The 21,404-nt window shown below is 46.1% G+C and overlaps 2 protein-coding genes across 2 annotated transcripts in view; one reads left to right on the forward strand and one right to left on the reverse strand.

Annotated features, from left to right (window-relative positions):
- Window positions 1-4,733: 4,733 nt before the first annotated feature.
- LOC140734646 (proliferating cell nuclear antigen) lies at window positions 4,734-15,250 on the reverse strand. The gene is made up of 6 exons (XM_073058893.1): window positions 14,900-15,250; window positions 12,093-12,190; window positions 10,887-10,954; window positions 10,597-10,791; window positions 8,978-9,101; window positions 4,734-5,058 (listed from the first exon to the last, which is right to left on the reverse strand). Exons 1-6 carry the CDS (start codon window positions 15,118-15,120, stop codon window positions 4,979-4,981), a joined length of 786 nt encoding a protein of 261 aa, XP_072914994.1. The 5' UTR covers window positions 15,121-15,250; the 3' UTR covers window positions 4,734-4,978.
- A 4,991-nt stretch (window positions 15,251-20,241) lies between these two features.
- The window catches only part of cds2 (CDP-diacylglycerol synthase (phosphatidate cytidylyltransferase) 2), a 57,677-nt gene continuing 56,514 nt past the window's right edge, over window positions 20,242-21,404 (forward strand). The window contains exon 1 of the mRNA XM_073058905.1: window positions 20,242-20,537. Within this exon, the coding sequence (XP_072915006.1) occupies window positions 20,478-20,537 (60 nt within the window). The 5' untranslated portion in view covers window positions 20,242-20,477. The remainder of the gene's footprint in view (window positions 20,538-21,404) is intronic.

The following is a 21,404-nucleotide window of genomic DNA, read 5'->3' on the forward strand; positions in this document are numbered from 1 at the left end:
TCAACCCAAAATATCAACAGTCCATTCTTCCCCCTACTCACAGATGCTGCCTGACTTGCTGAGGTCCTCCAACGGCAGTTTCCTTCTGCTCTGGACTCCAACATTTTCAGTCTCTTGTGCCTCAACAACCTTGCTTTAGCAAGGAGACCAAAAGTGATGCCCAGGTAGTATCACTGATGATGTGTCCCAGTGCACCCTAGGATGTATCTCAGAATCAATGCAATTTCTTTGTTACTATAATCAAACCTTGCAATAAAGCCCAATATACAATCTGCCTTCCTTTTAATTACCTGCTGCTACTGCATGCCTGCTTTTAATGACACAAACTCAGCTCACTTGAACGTCAACATGTCCCAGCCTTACACCATTCAAAAACTCTGCTCTTCTATCTTGTACACCAAAGTGAATAACCTTAACATTATTTTCCCATCACTTGCAGCTGTCATGTCCTCACCCAATCATTTACTTTGTCTACATCCCCTCGAAGCCTATTTACATTTTCCTCTCTACTCATCTTGTGCTGTACTTGTCATGAGAATAATAAAATAGGGTGTCATATTACAGAACAACACCCAATGTTAATTAACACTGCAATGGTCACTAGAAACAATTTGGTCTACATTTAGGAGGCATAAATGTAAATTTTGTAAATAAGTTAGTATTATCTAAATTATTATAAATAATTATCTGTATTATTCAAACTAATTATGGACCGGGAAATAAAGGTAATAATTTGTTACTAAACTGAAAGAAAGCTCTATCTCTCATGTTTTACGATGCAGTATGTCCTTAGGGTTCTGCAGATGACCACAACACTTGTTGTAGGGTTTGGAGGCTTACGTGCCTCAATTACTCAGAGAGCTATGTTGGCTGGAGTCAGGGCTTTATGCCTTAGCTCTTGGTAGGGTCACCCACGGGGTTAGATGCCAGGCTGAGAGTGGTCCACCAGTCATCCAGGTTCAGGGGTTCAGCTCAGGTCTAACAACCCTGACTGGTAGAACAAAATTGTTATGGAAACAGCAATGAAGATTTCTGAATATGATAGTATTCCTGGGTCTCCACCCGGGTCTTGCATGACTGACAGTAGTGAAAACCAAGAGGACGCTACTGACATGATGTCGGAAACCCTGAACACCGCCAGAGATGGAGGACCTTCATTGCTGCCCCAAACACCATAATGGACTATTAAGCATGTCTTTTAGGATTAGGATGACTGCACAACAAAAACTGACAATTCCGATGTTCCATTTTGGTAAACAGTTTGAGATAATTGGAGATCATCTTGAATGTTGTCTCCGTAATGAGAAATATTCTTCCCCCAAAAGATTAGTCCTGCTGTTGGTTGTGAATATTACCATTCTAATTTAGTTCCCAGTTTTTCCACGTTAGACTGGAAACTAAATCAAAAATTTGCTGAAGAAACAGCGAAACATTATTCTATTATTTGGGATTAAGGATGGAAGTCTGTGTGGAACTTGTGTTGGGAAAAAGTCAATTGTGTTAAGTGATAAACAGTGAAACATAAAATGGAACAGAATGCAGAGTTGTACTCGAGGGAAAGTGCAAGGTAGGTGGACAAATAAAGTACATGAACCACAAAAAAAGGTTGAAAGACCAAGAGTTCACCTTTCTCATACAAGAAGTCCAATCAAGAATTTTCTAGCAGCTGGACAGAAGCCATCATTCAACCTGTTGATATGTGTTAAGTTTTTTTAAAAAAATCTTCTGTCCAATGGAAAGAGGTAGAGAGAATGACCAGGGTGGGAGGGAAAGAGGTAGAGAGAATGACCAGGGTGGGAGGGAAAGAGGTAGAGAGAATGACCGGGGTGGGAGGGAAAGAGGTAGAGAGAATGACCAGGGTGGGAGGGAACCTTGATAATACTGGCAGCTCTCCTGAGGCTGTGAAGTATGACAATGCTGAGTCAATGGATGGGAGGCTGATACTTTTGATCACCTGGGCTGCATTCACAACAGTAGAGTAGTGCGATTACAGCTCAGGGCATTATGGAGTTCAGCATTCAATTCTGGTGCCGTTGTGTAAGGAGCACCTGTACATCCTCCCTGTGGAATGCGTGGGTGATCCAGTTTCCTCTCCCTATTCAAAGACCTGCTGGGTAGGTTAATTGGTTATTGTAAATTGTCTCACAATTACGTTAGGGTTAATCAGGATTGCGGCCCACTCTGCACTAATTAAACTCTGCCATATTTTCTGTTCTCTGGCAGAATAGTAGCTATGCCAAGCTGCTGCCGTAACCGGACGCACCACAGAAATAAGATGCTTTGTATGGTACGTATGTAAAGTTGACGATGGTCGATGGGGATATGCTGAATTTCCTTCGCATTCTGAGCGAGCGGGGGGGGGGGGGGGGAAGCCTTCTTTGAAATTTTTTTGCAATGTTTACACCTGGAAACATGATACCCTCAACCTTCTCTTCCTCAGCACTACCGACACAGATAGCAGCATGAAATTTCAGCCTGTCAGTTCATTCCCCCGTACACATGGGGATGAGGTAGCACAAGCTCCTTCGATACTTTTCTACATTTCGAGAAATGCACTAGAGCTGACAGACTCAAACAGAATTCAACTGGGCAGATAAGCAAACTATTCCCATCACCGACAGCGGAGGTTTGAAGTAGGCTTGCATGGAAAAGCTTTCTCGCTTAAGGTGGAGGAGGCAGTCTCACAACAGTTAAACATGGTAAATGAAAGTACCGAAGGCCACGGTCTGGATGAGCTGAAGGTCCTGTGATGCGTGACTCAAATCCTATGAGAGTTCGTGGCCATCAGATTATAAGTCTTCTGACTTGAAATGTTAAAAGTTCCTCTCCCCCCCCACTGAGGCAGCATCATAATTTAGTGGTTAGCCAACACTTCACAGTACCAGCAACCCAGGCTCATTTCCCACCACTGCCTGTAAGGACCTTGCACGTTCTCCACGACCACGTGGGTTTCCTTCTCCTTAAAACGATGCCTCCTCGTGTTAGCCTTTTCAGTCCTGGGGGGGAACCTCTGGCCATCGACATGATCAAAGGGTTACTGGGGCAGTACAGCTCAAAGGGAGCGGTTGTATCTCTGAATTATGGTTTTGTTGATGGAATGGAGGAACTAGCTTCACCTCCTTGGAACATAGGTGGTCGCAAGAGGATCTGGAAGTTATCGGAAATCATGGAGGCGCAAACGCGAGGAAATCTGCAGATGCTGGAAATTCAAGCAACACACATAAAATGCTGGTGGAACGCAGCAGGCCAGGCAGCATCTACTGGAAGAAGCACGGTCGACGTTTCGGGCCGAGACCCTTCATCAGGAGGGTGTAATCATGAAGGGTGTTAGAGATTGTTCCCTTTGGCAAGTGGGTTAGAACCAGAGGGCACAAACAAAGACAACTGCTCAGTGCACTGCAACATTTACTCCGCACCCCCCGAGTCCAATGCTCTGTCTTGCTCAGGCTTCAGGTCTGTGGGCTTTGCTACGGTTTGCCCTGCAGTGAAGAGTTGAGGCTGAGCCTACAGGCTGTCATTTTTGTCCTAAATGCCGTCGCTAGCTTTTACTGTTAGCACAATTTGTGCCCTCCACAAGTGGGTCTTTTAAAAAAAAGGGGCTGCCTGTAAGCAGACGCATCTCCAAGGCTGTATAATTTGTACATTCTTTGAACTTTGGTTAGCTGGAAATAATGTGCTGTCTTTAAAACACAGCATAGACTACAGAAATGAAACATGCCCTTTGGTCCACCAAGTTCCACTGACCCACAACTGGACCATAGCCCTCCATACCCTGCTCCCATCTAGGTCTGTACTTCCTCATTCTTTCTTCTGATGGCAGCTCATTCCACACTTGCAATAGGGTCTCGGCCCGAAACGTCAATAGCACTTCTCCCTACGGATGCTGGCTGGCCTGCTGCGTTCCACCAACATTTTGTGTGTGTTGCTTGCAATACCCCCCCCTCAGTTTCACCTTGCACCCTCTAGTCTAATCCAACCTCAGCGAAGAAAGCCTGCTTGCATTCACTCTAGCTATACCCCTCATACGGCTGGAGAGCTGGGGGAAAGTCATGAAAGCAAATGCAAACAAAATGAACCGGTTAGGTATGTGTAAGGAATAAAACTTCAGGGCTACGGGAGAGGGCATTAAGACAGCTCTTACATCTGAGCACAGGCTGAATGTCCTGTTTTCTACTTTATTACCTATAATGGGGTATGGGGTGTCCAGGGAGGGGCAGCACCTCTGGTGAAGGGAGTTGTCGTGTCCATTCCAGGGCAGCTGACTCACCTTTGGACCCCACTAGACACTCAGCTCTCACCTGCGGCCCCAAGTAGCTCTTCACACGCGGGAGGCCACACCCTGGTACACTAGGCCTCATACCCCCCCCCCCCCCCCCCCCCCCCGGAGACATAGGGACGTGCCTGTCCTAGCACGTGAAGTCAGCTCCGGCAGACTGGGTCTACACTGAAACCCAATGGCAAGGAATGCAGCATTGCAACGCTCATGAAGACAAAACAGCCATCTACTGCAGCCAAGTGGACCCGGAGTTCTTACGTGGAACAGCCCCAGGGAAACGGCTTTCCCCACTTTTCCATTCCCCAAGTTGGGTGCAAGATCAGTTACTCGTATACAAAACAGATTTTCAGCATTGTCCTTCGCTAGCCAGACCAGGAACCAAACCCAATCATCTAACAGGCTCGGAAACTCGAGCTTTCCCCTTTGTTTGGCTCATCCCAACTCAAGAAGCAAGCAGTTAACACCACAGAAACAATTTATTTCTCTCCTGAAGCTCCTTTATAACAAAGTGAAATGCTGGATACCATATTTACAGAAAATATCTACAAAAGTGTCAGGATAGGAACAAGACATCTGTAAAGGAGAAGTCGGTCACCAAGACAACGCCACCGAACTTGGTCCAAGAATCTTCAGTTATCTCCAATAACTGCATGACAAGTTTGCCCCTCCGATGGTCAATCTTCATCATCTAAATTCCTTATTTTAGGAAGCCTCTTCATCTTCAATCTTGGGTGCCAAATAATACTTGATGTGCCCCATGTCTGCAATCTTGTACTCCACCACTGCAAAGCCAAAATTAATCATTAGACACTGGCATATTCTGCCTGACTCAAATGTGATGGGACCCGACTCTACTTATTAGGTTCCACTATCAATAATATTTTTAGTCCTCTAGTCCGTATTGGCTGCAGTTGGATATGTTTGTCCCTTATGTGTTAGACAGCTCATGCACTTCCACTCTAACTCACTTACTGTGGGTGAATATTTCAGTGTGCCGATAGAAGAAATGTACACCAACCCAAAACAGAATTAAATACCTTCTGGTCTCATCCAGCCATGTCCAATTATTTCCCAGGCAACGGAGGGCTACTTCCCTCAGACTTGCACATTTAGAAACTGTTGAGCATTTAAACTCCAAATGTGCAACGGCTCAGTCCCAACTGTACACTAGGAATGTCGAACCCAATGAACAGAAGATAACTTTGCCTTTTGATCCAGCTGTTCTTATAAAGATCATGGCCAATGTCAGCCACTTTTCAGTCATTAATTACACACCCAAAAACCTATACCCTGAACATACTCAGTGGGTGAGTCTCTACAATCTCTCAAAGTTCCACAGATGCACCCCAGCCCTGAATCCAATGGGACAGATTTTCCAGAGTCAACAATGGGACAAATAGTCTATTCCTGGGCTGCAGTATTCCGATCCAATGAACTGAACCCTGATATCAGAAGTCTCAACACGACCCCACCAATTACCATAGTGTTCCAAACAGGTTAAGACCTGTAATTTTCACAATCCCATATCAAGCCAGATCAATGCCATTGTATTGGCATGGCCAATGAAGGAGTCAGGTGCTCAGATTCAAATGGCTTTCAGATCGAAGATAAAAGATCACACGGTTACTCAGTAAGGCTCCAAGAATCATAATGAGGTCATTTGGAACCAGTATACACAAAAGGATACACGATCAATATTGAACCACTCAAAGGAGTAGAGGAACGATGGGTAAGTTACTAACCCTTGGTCATGAAAGAGAAACTGCGCTGATCAAGGGGGTGCCTTATCGGCTTAGGGACTGGCTAGAATGAGCCAAAACACCACGTAAAACATTAATTAGGCCACAGATAAGGTTAAGCGTACACTTAACAGTTTGCAGTAGGAGTGGGAGGGGGACGGGGAAAGGCTGCAGGTTAATAAAGACTTTTCTAAGACAAAACTATCTATGCAAGACCACAGAAAAGAGATGAAGAAAGGATTTTCTTTGGCATAACGGGAAATAGAAAAGGCGAGTCAAAAGGCCAACGTTACGACAACCATGGGATATGTTTTAACATGCGGGTAGATTGGGAAAATCAGGTCGGTTATGGATCCCAAGAGAGTGAATTTGTTGAATGCCCACGGAATGGCTTTTTAGAGCAGTTTGTCGCTGAGCCTACAAGGGGATCGGCTATACTGGATTGGGTGTTATGTAATGAACCGGAAGTGAGTACGGAGCTTAAGGTAAAGGAACCCTCAGGAGAGCGTGATCACAATATGATTGAGTTAAGCTTGAAATTTGATAGGGTGAAAATAAAGTGTGATGTAGCGGAGTAAAAGGAATTACAGTGGTATGAGAGAGGAGTAGGCCAAAGTAAATTGGAAAGAGATGCTGGCAGGGATGACAGCAGGGCAGCAATAACTGGAGTTTCTGGGAAGTCAAAGCTAATGTATAAGTAAAAGAGAGGGCATACAACAAAGCAAAAATAGCAGGAAGATGGAGGATTAGGAAGCTTTTAAAAACCTACAGAAAGCAACTTAAAAAAGAATCATTCGGAAGGAAACGAAATACGGAAGCAAGCTAGCAAACAGTATCAAGGTGGATAGGAAAAGCTTTTACAAGTATATAAAATTAAGAGGGATGAGTGGATGTAGGACTGCCAGAAAATGAGGCCAGAGAAATAGTGATGGGACACGAGGAGATGGCAGATGAATTATATGACTATTTTGCATCAGTCTTCACTGTGGAAGACACTAGCAGCATGCCAGGTGTTGGAGGGTGTGAGGGAAGAGAAGTGAGTGCAGTTGCAATTACAAGGGAGAAGGTGCTCAAAAAGCTGAAAGACCCAAAGGTGCAAGTCACCCGGACCAGATGAACTGCGCCATAGGCTTCTGGAAGGTGGTAGTGGTAGAGATTGTGGAGGCATTAGAAAGGATCTTTCAAGAATCACTGAACTCTGGCATGGTTCTGGAGGAAAGGAAAATTGCAAATGTCACTCCACTCTTTAGAAAGGAGGGAGGCAACAGAAAGGAAATCGTAGACCAGTTAGCCTGACCTCAGTGGTTGGGAGTCAAATGTTAGGGATGAGGTTATGGAGTACTTGGTGACACAGGACAAGATAGGGCCAAGTCAGCATGGTTTCCTTAAGGGAAAATTTTACATGATGAACCCATTGGGATTCTTTGAGGATATCACAAGTAGGATAGACAAAACGAGATGCAGCGGATGCTGTATATTTGGATTTTCAGAAGGCCTTTGACAAGGAGCCACACACGAGACTGCTTACCAAGAGCCCATGGTATTACAGCAAAGTCATTGGCAGGGTTAGAGTATCGGCTGATTGGTAGGAGGCAGCGAGCAAGGATAAAAGGATTCTTTCCTGGTTGGCCGCCAGTGACTAGTGGCTTTCCGCAGGGTCAGTGTTAGGAGTGCTTCTTTTTCTGCTGTATATCAATAGTTCAGATGATGAAAATAATGGCTTTGTTACCAAACTTACAGATGATGCGAAGATTGAAGGAGGGGCGTGTAGTGTTGAGGGAACAGGAAGGCTACAGAAAGATTTAGACAGTTTAGGAGACTGGGCAAGAAAGGGGCAAATTAAATACAATTTGGAAAATGCATGGTCATACACTTTGGTAGAAGAAATAAATGTAGACTACTTGCTAAACAGAGAAAATCCAAACACCTGAGATGCAAAGGGACTTGGGACTGTTTGCGCAGAACACCCTAAAAGTTAACTCGCAGGTTGAATTGGTGGTGAGGTTGGCAAATACAATGTTAGCATTCATTCCAAGAGGTCTAGAATATACGAGCAGGGATGTGATGCTGAGGCTTTATAAGACACCAGCGAAGCCTCATCTTGAGTATTGTGAAGTTCTGGGCTCTTTACCTAAGAAAGGTATTTTGGCATTGGAGAGGGGTCAGAGGAGGTTCCCTGAGAATGAAAGTGTTTTCATATAAGGAATGTTTGATGGCTCTGGGCCTGTACTCGCTGGAATTTAGAAGGATGAGGGGGGAATCTCATTGAAACCTTTCAAATGTTGAAATGCCTAATCAGAGTAGATGCGGAAAGAATGTTTCCCATGGTGGGAGAGTCTAGGACAAGAGGGCACAGCCTCAGGATAGAGGGGTCTCCACTTAAAACAGAGATGCAATGAAATTTCTTTTGCCAGAGGGTGGTGAATTTGTGACCACAGGTAGCTGTGGAGGCCAGGTCATTAGGTGCATTTAAAGTGGCGACAGGTTCTTAATTGGCCAATGACAAGGTTACGGGGAGAAGGCTGAAGAGGGGGCAAGATTGAATGGCAGAGCAGACTCGATGGGTCTGCTCCTATAACTTAGGGTCTAAGAGGCCAAAAGTGTAAAATTATGAGGATGAATGGGAAGATCCCATCATCTTCACCAGAGTCAAAATGGTGTGGCTCAGATTTAATGCAAATGGAAGTAGAGGTGAGCATGAAAAAAAAAAAAACAGAATTTAGAGTCAATTCTGAGTGCAAGGCAGAAACAATCACATTTTAAAAGCAGCCGGTTGGACATATAGCCTGCTGTAACCTTTAAGACTTCACACTGAGTTCAGAAGTCTTGTCATTGAAGCTGCACTACATTTAGTCAGAATGCCCTCCAAATGTGACATCAATTCTTCATTGTTCTCCATGGAAGCTCAAGCCCGGCAGCACCGTGTACTGGACGCCAGAGTTAATGGACCTAGAATACGTACCCAGAGGAATGTCCGCTGACATGCTGAGTGTGACTGTCGGCGACAGAGGAGTCGCTTTTGTGAAGAAGTTCAGATACCGTAGGGCAAAGGTCAGTTGCACAGGCTCGTTCATCTCAATGGTCACCTGTGGAGAAAAGCAGGTTTGCGAAGTTAAATCTTGCAGCCTGACTGTTGCACGGCACAGTGAGCCATGATGGACTGCAGTCACACCTCATGCAACAGAGGAAATGGTCAGTGAGATCTTAATGCAACTGCAAGTGAGTTACTTGTACTTGTGGTAGGCAAGTCAACAAAATGACCCACTATTGTGCAGTACACAAGACTGGCCCTCCTCCTGCACACTGACCAAGTTCTGCCCAGAACCCCAAAGTTGCCCCACATGAAAACTAGACTGTGTCACAAGAAATCACTACGCAACAAAGTTGGGTGCAGACAATGGATAGTTTGTTCTGTGGCCAAGTTTCTGGTCGGTTGACCTGGAAGAATTAAAAGTTATTGTTGGTACTGGGTGGGTTGGTGGTCGCAAGGCAAGTGGATTGTGGTTAACCCTCCTCCCCACTACACCTGTCCATTCAAGCCTGCCAGGGAGCTGAAATTCTTGCCATTTCAGGTCTGTGTACGATTTCAAGTTACAGTCAGCAAAAGAATTGCCCTGTAATCTGTTCCTTGAAGCGTAGCAAGCCACAGCCCCAGGTAAACCAAAGATGAAAAGTTATAGCCAGGGCCACAGATACCCACATCTATATAACAAATATAGGCTCTCTTCAGCTTACAAACACCTGACGTGTATAGCCTGTATATGTGGACAAGCCTCCAGGGGACAGAATGGATCTGCTGGTTGCTGCAGGCTTCCACTACTGTATGGAAACTCGGCTACTGCCAGCATTTCTAACTTGTGAACTGCTATAAGCTTGAAACGACCTGTAAGGAAAAGGAATCAATGACCTGACCTGAGACCATTTCCCAGCACAAGAAGTATACGATCTGTGGTCACTTTGTTAGGCAAACCTGCTCATTAATGCATGTATATGATCAGGCAATCGTGGCAGCAGCTCAATGCATAAAAGCATGCAGACATGGTCAGGAAGTTGAGTTATTGCTCAGACTAGACACCAGATGGGGAGGAAATGTGATCGAAGTGACTTTGCCCGTGGAATGATCGTTGGTGCCAGATGGGGTGGACTGAATACCTCAGAAAGTACTGATCTGTGATCAGTGCGAAAAACGAAAAACATCCAGCAAACATTAGCTCTGTGGGCGAAAATCCCCTGGGAATGAGAGCGGTCAGAGGATGGCTAGACCAGTTCAAGTTGACAGTAACTCAAATAAGCAGGTGTTGTAACGGTGCGCAGAAGAGCATCTCTGAATGCACAACACATCAAACCTTGGGCGGGCAACAGCAGCACAAGACCACAGCAGGTTCCACTGCTCTATCTAATAAAATGGCCAGTGAATGTGGGATGAAAGGGATATCATGGTACATCATTTCCAGCTGCTACTGGATAGGAGCACCACTGAGTGTAGGTGGATGGACATGTCTGGTTGATCCAGTTGGGTGATCTGCTCATCTGCAGTAGGCTCTATTCCCCATGGTTCACAGAGCAATCAAAGCCACTCACCGCCTCCTCCTCTTTATCCACGTTGCTGGTCTGCGACAGCTTAACGTTGCCCGTCCCCAATTCGCCACTGGCGGAGAACTTCACGCCATCCTTGGCGCAGGAGATCACAACAGCGTCGCCAATCTGGCTCAGGTCTCGGCAGATCCGGGCAAATTCACCGGACGGCATTTTCACCACACAGCTGTACTCCTGCTCCTGCAAGGCACCAGGACAGAGCACACACTCAGGACCACCACAGACCAAAAGCAAAGATCTCTCCGTCAATGACACAGACTAACACAGTGACTTACTGGAATTCCAAGCTGCTCAACATCCAAGTCCATCAGCTTCATCTCATAATCAGACACCTTCTCCTGATCTGTAAGACAGTCAGTAGTAAACATCAAACTTACTGCTCAATTACACCCATACTACCAACTAACCTAACCCGTGTACCTTTGGAATGTGAGAGCAAACCACAGGACACCCACATAGTCACAGAGAAAACGTACAAACTCCTAACGGGGCAGAATTTAATGCGAGTCACTTGCACTGTATATGTTATACTAACCGTTATGCTGTTGTGCAGCCCTAATCATAATTCCACAATTTATACGCAATGTTCAGCACTCTAGCAGTGCATCGTTAGAATGTGAAGAGATTTACTAGAATACCACGGATGTGTACAGAATATAGAAACAATTTTCTGTTTATTGAATGCAAACAAAGGACACACTGATGCTCAAGGTGTGATTTGACCACAACAAGTAACAAGAGCATGCAGTTTGCAGGCTAACCCCCCCGCACTGCGATCAAGTACGTTTTCTCCAATTGCTCCCTACATTTAACAACGCATGGTTGGCAGCTTAATTGGCTGCTGTAAGTCAGCTTTAGGATGCAGGTGGAGAAAATGAACAGAATATGGAGTAAGTTAGTGGGAGAAAGGGATTGCTCTGCGAGAAGATGTGGATCCAGTGGGCCAGAGCAACCTCCTTCTATGGAGGCAACACCCAAGTTGCTTTGATGTGAATATAACATGCTGGCAATCTGACAAAATCTTTGCATACCAGCAGGGCAAGACTGAACGAAGTAGATCACCCTTGATAAAAGGATAGAAAATCGGGTACAGCCCCTCTACAATTCAACTTCAGTCCAGAAAATCTGACTGATTGCACATCATCTGTGGTAAGCCAATGCAATTTAGGGCCCTGGGAACGTGACACATAGCACTTAAAAAAAAAGTAACTTAACACACTTGGCCTACGTATACAATGTGACACTATTTTGTTATAAATGGGCTGCTTCAGCCCAAAAGAATCCTATCGAATTCTATACTTGAGAGGTGAGGTTGAAGTCGGAAGATTTTTGAGCAAAAGATTTGGGAATCAGGAGTGTGGACTAACCGCCACCTTACTGAATTTGGGAGATGCCCCGAGAGGACGCACGGCCCACTACGGTTATTTCCTGCAATCGTCAGAAAGGAACCAAGCTGCGACATGCAAGCGCCTGATACCCACTCTGTGATTCGAACACCAGCGCCAGTGTGTCCGCGTTGTCCTCTGCTCTCAGTGTGATGATATCCTCGTTGCCAGCACATTTAAGAATTTTGGACATGCTACAAAAGGAACAAGAGTATTAGAAATAGCCCAAAATCATCGTCACTCAACACACCATTCTTATAAGCTTATTGTTCTAGTGATGCTTGGTGGAGACAGATCATGACATTCTACTCTTATTGACATGCCAAGGGTTATAATCTATTAAACATTCACTCTCTTATGTCTCCAACCTTAAACTCTGTTGCACTCTCTAGAGTTTGCCTAATCTACATTGTTATTGGTTCCAAAACTTTGGTTGGAGTAGGAACAAATATCAGAGGTTGTGCCCTCTGGTTCACAGTAACTAGATACCTTTGGCTGGGTAACAAATAATGCTACATCTCACAGGATGCACGCATCCATTGCCTGATAACTCACTACCATTTCAGCCCAAACCACATCAGAGGGTCCTTGGGGTTGATAATGTATTATACATATTTCTGTAAGATGTAAGAAATCATTGCACCTACATCAGCTGGTGTATCAATCCCACCCCCTACTCATTTCTCCCCTTGACACTTTCTCTCAGTTTCCCAACAACTCCCAAGAGTGGTCAATTAAGCTACAAACGGTTGAGTTTTGGGAGGAAACCGTAACACCTGGAGGAAATCTATAGGGAGAGCGTGCAAACGCCACACAGACTGCACCAGAGGTCAGAATGTGGACCTCTAGAGTTAGGAGGCAGCAGCTTGTAGTAGTTGTGTCACCCTCGTTGTGGCCGTGGAATCACAGAAGGAAAACTTGCATGCAAGGGTGGGAGAAATTAGAAATTCCCTTCTGCACACAGTGCACTTGCACCTGAAGACTGATAGTTTGTCAAATAAATGTACAAATTAGGATCAGTGTCAGGCCCTTAAACCTTGCTCTGTCATTCAACAAGATTGCACAAACCTAGTGCCATACTCTAACACGGTAACCTATCACAAGACTATAAGACATAGGAGCAGAATTAGGCCATTGGCCCATAGTCTGCTTCACCATTCCATCATGGCTGATTTATTACCCTTCTCAATCCCAATCACCTCCCTTCTCCCCATAATCTTTGGTGTCCTGATTAATCAAGAACCTATCAGCGTCCACCTTAATTTTCCTCAATGACTTGGCCTGCATAGCCACCTGCGGTGATGAATTCCAGATTCACCACCCTCTGACCAAACAAGTTCTCACTTATCTGCTCCAAATGGACTTCCTGCTCTTCAGGCTGTGCTCTCTGGTCCTAGACTCCCCCCGCCATAGGAATCATCCTCTTCACATCCACTCTATCTAGGCCTTTCAATATTTGATAGGTTCCAACAAGACACCCCTCTCCATCCCATTCCCAGTTCTTCTAAGCTCCGCTACATCCTTAGTTTTGTATTCCAGTCCTCTGGAAATGTATGCCAACATTGGATTTGCCCTCCTTACCACTGACTCAACCTGCAAGTTAAGCTTTAGGAAATCCTACACACAAGACTCCCAAGTCCCCCTGATTTTCTGAATTTTCTACCCATTTGGAACACAGTCCATACCGTTATAAAGTGTCTTCTACCAAAGTGCATGACCATGCACATCCCTACACCACTTCTTTGCCCATTCTCCCACAAACCTGGCCACAAATCCATCAATCCCATCACCCAAATCATTGACATAAAACACAGATCCCTGCCGTGCACCGCTAGCCACCAGCATCTGGTGGTTTAGAGGGTTCCCCTCTAAACCCACTCTGCCTCCTGTCAGCCAATCTTGTATCTATGCTAGTTCCTTTCCCGTAATACCACAGGCTCTTATCTTGTTAAACAGCCTCATATGCAGCACCTTGTTGTCATAAACCTTATCAAACAGCTAGCAAACTCTGCTTCCACTGCCTTTTGAGGTATTGCAGATTCTTGATTGTCTGCAAAAAGAAAATTCATCACCCAATTTAAATTGGGAACTGGGTGTTTTTAAACCATGAGTAATAGTCCTTGATTTTCCTGCAAGAGGAAACAAACTCTTTATTATCCCCCCCCCCCACCCCAAGATCCTTCAAGATTTATTTCAATCCTTCAATTAATTGCAGACTGCACCCAATGGCCAATTTATTCGCCTCCCCAGTAAGTTATAACTGATGGACGTAATGCACTACATGAAGTTAGGTTAGGGTTAACATATAATTTATTTCAACGGTAGGGCAGACTAAATTACTGAATAGTCCCCGTTCTTTAAAGTGTTGTGGGTGTAAAATAAGAAAAAAAAAGTTTCTATTTAGAAACAGGATTAAAATAGTTTAAATTTCCCATTTTAATCAAGGAACCGTAACAAGCCTGGGCATATTCCCGCCAACCCGGCCTTTGTCGTTTCGCGCGCAATTGACGTCACAGCCGTGCCGGTGGCGCCTTTTTGCAACAAAAACGGAGGGAAATGGGCGCCTGGGCAACGCAGCGGGGCAGCCCGGATACCCTGATCCAAAATTTTCTTTAATAACAATAATGTCCAATTGTTGAAACAGTTATAAGTTAAGTTCACTCAACAGCAAGTCGTGGCGTCCATTTTAGCTGCCCGACAATATTATGTAAGTTGCACAAATGGAATTTTATTGAGATCACGGTACACTTCTCTAAGTTTAGCTAAGTCTATGATTCCAAAGCAAGCAGATATAAAATGTATTTTTAGGAAATAACCCACGATTAGGCCCACCTTACCCGTGCATGTAACATAACGCATTACCAACGCAGAATAGCACTATTTTCTCCTACAAAAGCACGCACCTGCTGAGATTTACCCCCATGGATAGATTTCTGTCGCAACGGTATGTGTCGAACCCGTCGCTGCGAAGGGTGAGCTGAACCAGGGAGACATGCGAACTATCCATGGACTGTAGGCTGATGCCGGTCGAGCTGATGTCCCAACAAGCTTCGGTGATCAGATCCTTCAGGGCCTCCAGCACCTTCTTCAGGATGCTACCCTGTACCAAGCGAGCCTCGAACATCTTTACAATTAACTATCAAGCACTTGCAACAGACTAAGATAAAATAAAACTAAGTTTAATGGAAAGGACTGCAGCAAACAGACAACGATTCACTCGTGATCTCACCAGCAAATGAACGGGCCTGGCGCACGCTCACTTCCTGATATAACCTCATGCAAATCGTTCGTTCCATATATGGCAACGGCGCGAAATTACGTCTCATTTTTAAATATGACGTGCTAGTAAAATTCTAAAACTTATTATTAAAGACGTACTTGAATCATTTTTTCCCCATACGGACGCGATTAATCTAAATATCGGTATTCCTTGAAAATGATATAAGCAGATTAATATCAAACGACACCAATAGGTTTCAAATAGAAAATATTTTCTGATCTTTTAAGCTTGTTTTCCGCTGCGCAATTGCGACTGCTCAAAAGACTAATCGGAAATGTACAATTAACAGATTTTAAGCTAATAGTTAAGCTTTTGCAACGAATTATAGACCCGACGTTCATCAATTGGACACATGTAACAATATTCATAATATTGATACAACAATATTTTATAACAGTATAAATGCATTAGTGTGTAGATTGGTATACATTTCTGAGGAGAGCGTTTCTGCCAGGCGAATCGCATCATCAAGTTCGCCGATGACACGACCCTGGTGGGTCTCATCAGCAAGAACGACGAGTCAGCTTACAGAGAGGAGGTGCAGCGGCTAACGGACTGGTGCAGATCCAACAACCTGTCTCTGAATGTGAACAAAACAAAAGAGATAGTTGTTGACTTCTGGAGAGCACGGAGCGACCACTCTCCGCTGAACATCGATAGCTCCTCGGTAGAGATGGTTAAGAGCACCAAATTTCTTGGTGTTCATCTGGCGGAGGATCTCACCTGGTCCCTCAACACCAGCTCCGTTGCAAAGAAAGCCCAGCAACGTCTCTACTTTCTGCGAAGACTGAGGAAAGTCCATCTCCCACCCCCCATCTTCACTACATTCTACAGGGGTTGTATCGAGAGCATCCTGAGCAGCTATACCACTGCCTGGTTCAGGAATTGCACCACCTCGGATCGCAAGACCCTGCAGCGGATAATGAGGTCAGCTGAGAAGATCATCGGGGTCTCTCTTCCTGCCATTACGGACATTTACACCACACGCTGTATCCGCAAAGCAAACAGCATTGTGAAGGACCCCACGCACCTCTCATACAAACTCTTCTCCCTCCTGCCATCTGGGAAAAGGCACCGAAGCATTCGGGCTCTCACGACCAGACTATGTAACAGTTTCTTCCCCCAAGCTATCAATACCCAGAGTCTAGACTGACATCTATATCATTTATTATTATATTGAAATTTGTCATCTACTGTGCCTATTGTCTTGTTTATTATTAATTAATCAATTAATTAATTATTGTACTGCCCTGCACTGTTTTGTGCATTTTATGTAGTCCTGTGTAATCTAGTGTAGTTTTGTGTTGTTTCATGTAGCACCTTGGTCCCGGAGGAACGTTGTTTCGTTTTTACTGTGCTTATGGTCGAAATGACAATAAAAAGCGACTTGACTTGAACTATGTTTCCATCATGTTCCTTGTCAGAATGTAATAATTGCACATCTTAAAATAACTTTCATATTTATATATAATTTTAAAATAACGTTTAAGAGAAGTGTGGAAAGGTATATGGATGGTAGAGGTATGGAGGGCTATGGTCCCGGAGCAGGTGGACCGTTTAAATGGATCAGTGTGGGCTAGATGGGCCGAATGGCCGGTTTCTGTGCTGTGCTATCTATAATCTCAGTATATACTAATACCGCTTATGAACAATAGACCCCCATGTTGCCCAAAGAGAAATGTCAATACCAATGTTGAATTATATTTGGAGTTTGGTTGATTTGAAGGGTGATAAAAAAAAACCCCATTAAAACACAACATGCAAGTTTGGAAGAACTGACTCAAATGCCTTTCATCTCTCATGCCTAAACCTTGGCATTGGGAGGATGCTCTTCCTTCTAAACACAAAGTACACTGCAGATGCTGTGGTCGAATCAACACGAACAAACAAGCTGGATGAACTCAGCAGGTTGGGTGGCATCCGTTTGAATGAGCAGTCAACGTTTCGGGCCGAGACCCTTCAACCTGACGAAACGTTGACTGCTCATTTCAACGGATGCCGCCCGACCTGCTGAGTTCATCCAGCTTATTTGTACGTGTTGCTCTTTTTTTCTGCCTCCTAGCAGAACAGCGTTAGGAGGACCATTACTCAGCGTTGCAGCTGAAGGTAACCCCCTTTGAACAGCGCTCTCCAACTGCCGCCTGGCATTGGGATGGTCATTAACCAACTTTCCAAGGGTGTCCCGAGGCAGTCGAAGATGAAAGTATTTTAAAGCGCTCCAGAACTCATCGGAGGACTCAGCTCTCCAGCACTGTCTGGTGTTGGGAGGGATGTAGGCCAGCTCTCTATCATCCCCTGGCGGTAGGAGGACTGTTTTGCCGGCGCAGCTGAGGGGAATACTATTGAAATACAAACACGAGGAAATCTGCAGATGCTGGAAATTCAAACAACACACACAAAATGCTGGTGGAACACAGCAGGCCAGGCAGCATCTATAGGGAGAACGAATGTCGATGTTTCGGCCCGAGACCCTTTGTCAGGACCAACTGAAAGGAGAGATACTAAGAGATTTGAAAGTAGGATGGGGAGGGGGAAATGCGAAATGATAGGAGAAGACCGGAGGGGGTGGGATGAAGCTAAGAGCTGGAAAGGTGATCGACGAAAGTGACACAGAGCTGGAGAAGGGAAAGGATCATAGGACGGGAGGCCTCGGGAGAAAGAAAGGGGGAGGGGAGCACCAGAGGGAGATGGAGAACAGACAGAGTGATGGGCAGAGAGAGAGAAAAAAAACAACTAAATATGTCAGCAATGGGGTAAGAAGGGGAGGAGGGGCATTAACGTAAGTTAGAGAAGTCTATGTTCATGCCATCAGGTTGGAGGCTACCCAGTCAGTATATAAGGTTTTGTTCCTCCAACCTGAGTGTGGATTCATCTTGACAGTAGAGGAGGCCATGGATAGACATATCAGAATGGGAATGGGACATGGAATTAAAATGTGTGGCCACTGGGAGATCCTGCTTTCTCTGGCGGACCGAGCGTAGGCTTTCAGCGAAACAGTCTCCCAGTCTGTGTCAGGTCTCACCAATATATAGATGGCCACACCGGGAGCACCAGACGCAGTATACCACACCAGCCGACTCGCAGGTGAAGTGTCGCCTCACCTGGAAGGACTGTCTGGGGCCATGAATGGTGGTGAGGGAGGAAGTGTAAAGGCAGGTGTAACACTTGTTCCGCTTAGAAGGATAAGTGCCAGGAGGGAGATCGGTGGGAAGGGATGGGGGGGTGATGAGTGGCCAAGGGAGTCGCGTAGGAAGCGATCCCTGCGGAAAGCAGAAAGGGGGGGGGGAGGGAAAGATGTGCTTGGTAGTGGGATCCATTTGGAGGTGGCGGAAGTTACGGAGAATTATACGTTGGACTTGGAGGCTGGGGGGGTGATAGGTGAGGACAAGGGGAACCCTATCCCCAGTGGGGTGGCGGGCGGATGGGTGAGGGCAGATGTGTGGGAAATGGGAGAAATGCGTTTGAGAGCAGAGTTGATGGTGGAAGAAGGGAAGCCCCTTTGTTTAAAAAAGGAAGACATCTCCTTCGTCCTGGAATGAAAAGCCTCATCCTGAGAGCAGATGCGGCAGAGATGGAGGAATTGTGAGAAGGGGATAGCATTTTCGGGATAGGGTTCCCCTTATCCTCACCTACCACCCCACTAGCCTCCAGGCCCAACGTATAATTCTCCGTAACCTCTGCCACCTCCAACGGGATCCTACTACCAAGCACATCTTTCCCTCCCCCCCTTTCTGCTTTCCACAGGGATCGCTCCCTATGCGACTCCCTTGTCCACTCATCCCCCCCCCATCTCTTCCCACCAATCTCCCTCCTGGCACTTATCCTTGTAAGCGGAACAAGTGCTACACCTGCCCTTACACTTCCTCCCTCACCACCATTCAGGGCTCCAGATAGTCCTTCCAGGTGAGGCGACACTTCACCTGTGAGTCGGCTGGTGTGGTATACTGCGTCCGGTGCTCCCGGTGTGGTCTCTTATATATTGGTGAGACCCAACGCAGACTGGGAGACCGTTTCGCTGAACACCTACGCTCGGTCCGCCAGAGAAAGCAGGATCTCCCAGTGGCCACACATTTTAATTCCACATCCCATTCCCATTCTGATACGTCTATCCATGGCCTCCTCTACTGTCAAAATGAATCCAAACTCAGGTTGGAGGAACAACACCTTATATACTGGCTGGTTAGCCTCCAACCTGATGGCATGAACATTGACTTCTCTAACTTCCGTTAATGCCCATCCTCCCCTTCTAACCCCATCCCTGACATATTTAGTTGTTTGCCTGTTCTCCATCTCCCTCTGGTGCCCCCCTTCTTTCTCCCGAGGCTTCCCGTCCCATGATCCTTTCCCTTCTCCAGTTCTGTATCACTTTCACCAATCACCTTTCCAGCTCTTAGCTTCACCCCACCCCCTCCGGTCTTCTCCTATCATTTCGCATTTCCCCCTCCCCTCCTACTTTCAAATCTCTTACTATCTTTCCTTTCGGTTAGTCCTGACGAAGGGTCTCGGCCCGAAACGTCGACAGTGCTTCTCCCTATAGATGCTGCCTGGCCTGCTGTGTTCCACCAGCATTTTGTGTGTGCTATTTAAATACAACCTGGCACCCTTCAGGGTCTATGAGCCGGCGTCCACTAGCATATGAACTTATGATTGTTGTCTTATCATTTCTTGTGAAGAGAGGGAAACCTCTTCCAATGTCGCTCATCACCAACCCCTGGCGTTGCGAGTACCGTTATCCAGTGCTCTGCAGCGACGCCTGGCTTGGGGAGGACCGTTGTTCGGTGATCTGCTGCGACATCTATCGTTGGGAGGACCGTTGTTCGGTGCTCTGCTGCGACATCTATCGTTGGGAGGACCGTTTTTCGGTGATCTGGGAGGACCTGGCCGGAGGTCTCCTGCGATCGCTGACATTGGGAGGACCGATGGTCGGTGCTCTGTTGCGACGTCTACCGTTGGGAGGACCGTATGCCGGCGTTCTCCAGCGCCGCCCCATCGGCCGGGAAGACCGGACGTCGAGCACGAGCGACGGCGAGCGTTGGGTGGACGTGAGGCAATTTGGTGTTTGCTGAGGAGCTGCGGGTTCCTGTCACTCCCGACGCCGGGGCCTGAAGCTCGTTGGCCAGTGACAGCGACAGCGACGATCGCAGGCCCAGCTGGTGCTCTCCGCCGAATCAGCCAGGGCGCCGAGGGAGAAGCAGAACGACATGACGGAGCTGAGGCGCAGGGCCCGCGATGACTCGCAGGATCCACTGACCGAGCTGGTGGTGAGAGGCGCGATCGGCGAGGCGATGCACATTCACCCGCCCCTTTAACCAGAGTGGGTGGAGGAGGGAGAAATCAACATACCCATGTCTTCCCGCACCCCCTTTCCCGGGTTTTCCCCCACGCATATGCCAAAGTCTCTTCCACCCCTTTTCCTCGGTCCCCCCCCCCATTCCCAAGTGTCCACACCATTCCTGAGTGACTCCTCCCAATATCCCTCTTCCAATCCAGTGACCCTCCTTATCCCCCTCCCTATCGCTCTAATTCCATCCCCAAATTCGTCATCCACATCTGAGTCTGCATCACTGTTCATGCCCTTCATCCCGCCATTCTGCACCCCACACTCGTCTTTAAGTCATTAGATCTCAAGACATTTCCTCGATTGCTGCCGCATGACATGCCGTCAGTGTCAACCAGCAAGGTTCTGGTCGAGTGCTACTCACTCCACAGACTTGAGTGGACATTTAGTTACAGTACTGAGGTTGAAACACTGTCTCTTCTGTCATGTTCAGGACCCGATACCGGAGTTTGAAACAAGAGATGTGGTTTTTTTTTGGTGTCCCAGGGCCAATATTTCATCACCAGGATAGACAATTTGATGATTACTGCATCAATATTTGTAGGAATGTGCTGTGTGCAAATTGCTTCATACATTAGAAATGTTCGAATACCTTATCAGTTGAGAAGTATTTTGATGTTGTGAAAGGCAGCCTAGAGATTAAGATCTCTTTAAAAAGGCCCTCTGAGGTCACTAGCGACATACCCACCCAAATCTGGTGGAAATTAAAAAAAAAGTGTATGTGGAATTGTACCACATGTTGAACAATGGTTGCAAGAACAGAAATTAAGTACAACAAAAGAGGAATTTA

Source organism: Hemitrygon akajei, chromosome 1, assembly GCF_048418815.1.
Source record: "Hemitrygon akajei chromosome 1, sHemAka1.3, whole genome shotgun sequence".
NCBI classification, from domain to species: Eukaryota; Metazoa; Chordata; class Chondrichthyes; order Myliobatiformes; family Dasyatidae; genus Hemitrygon; species Hemitrygon akajei.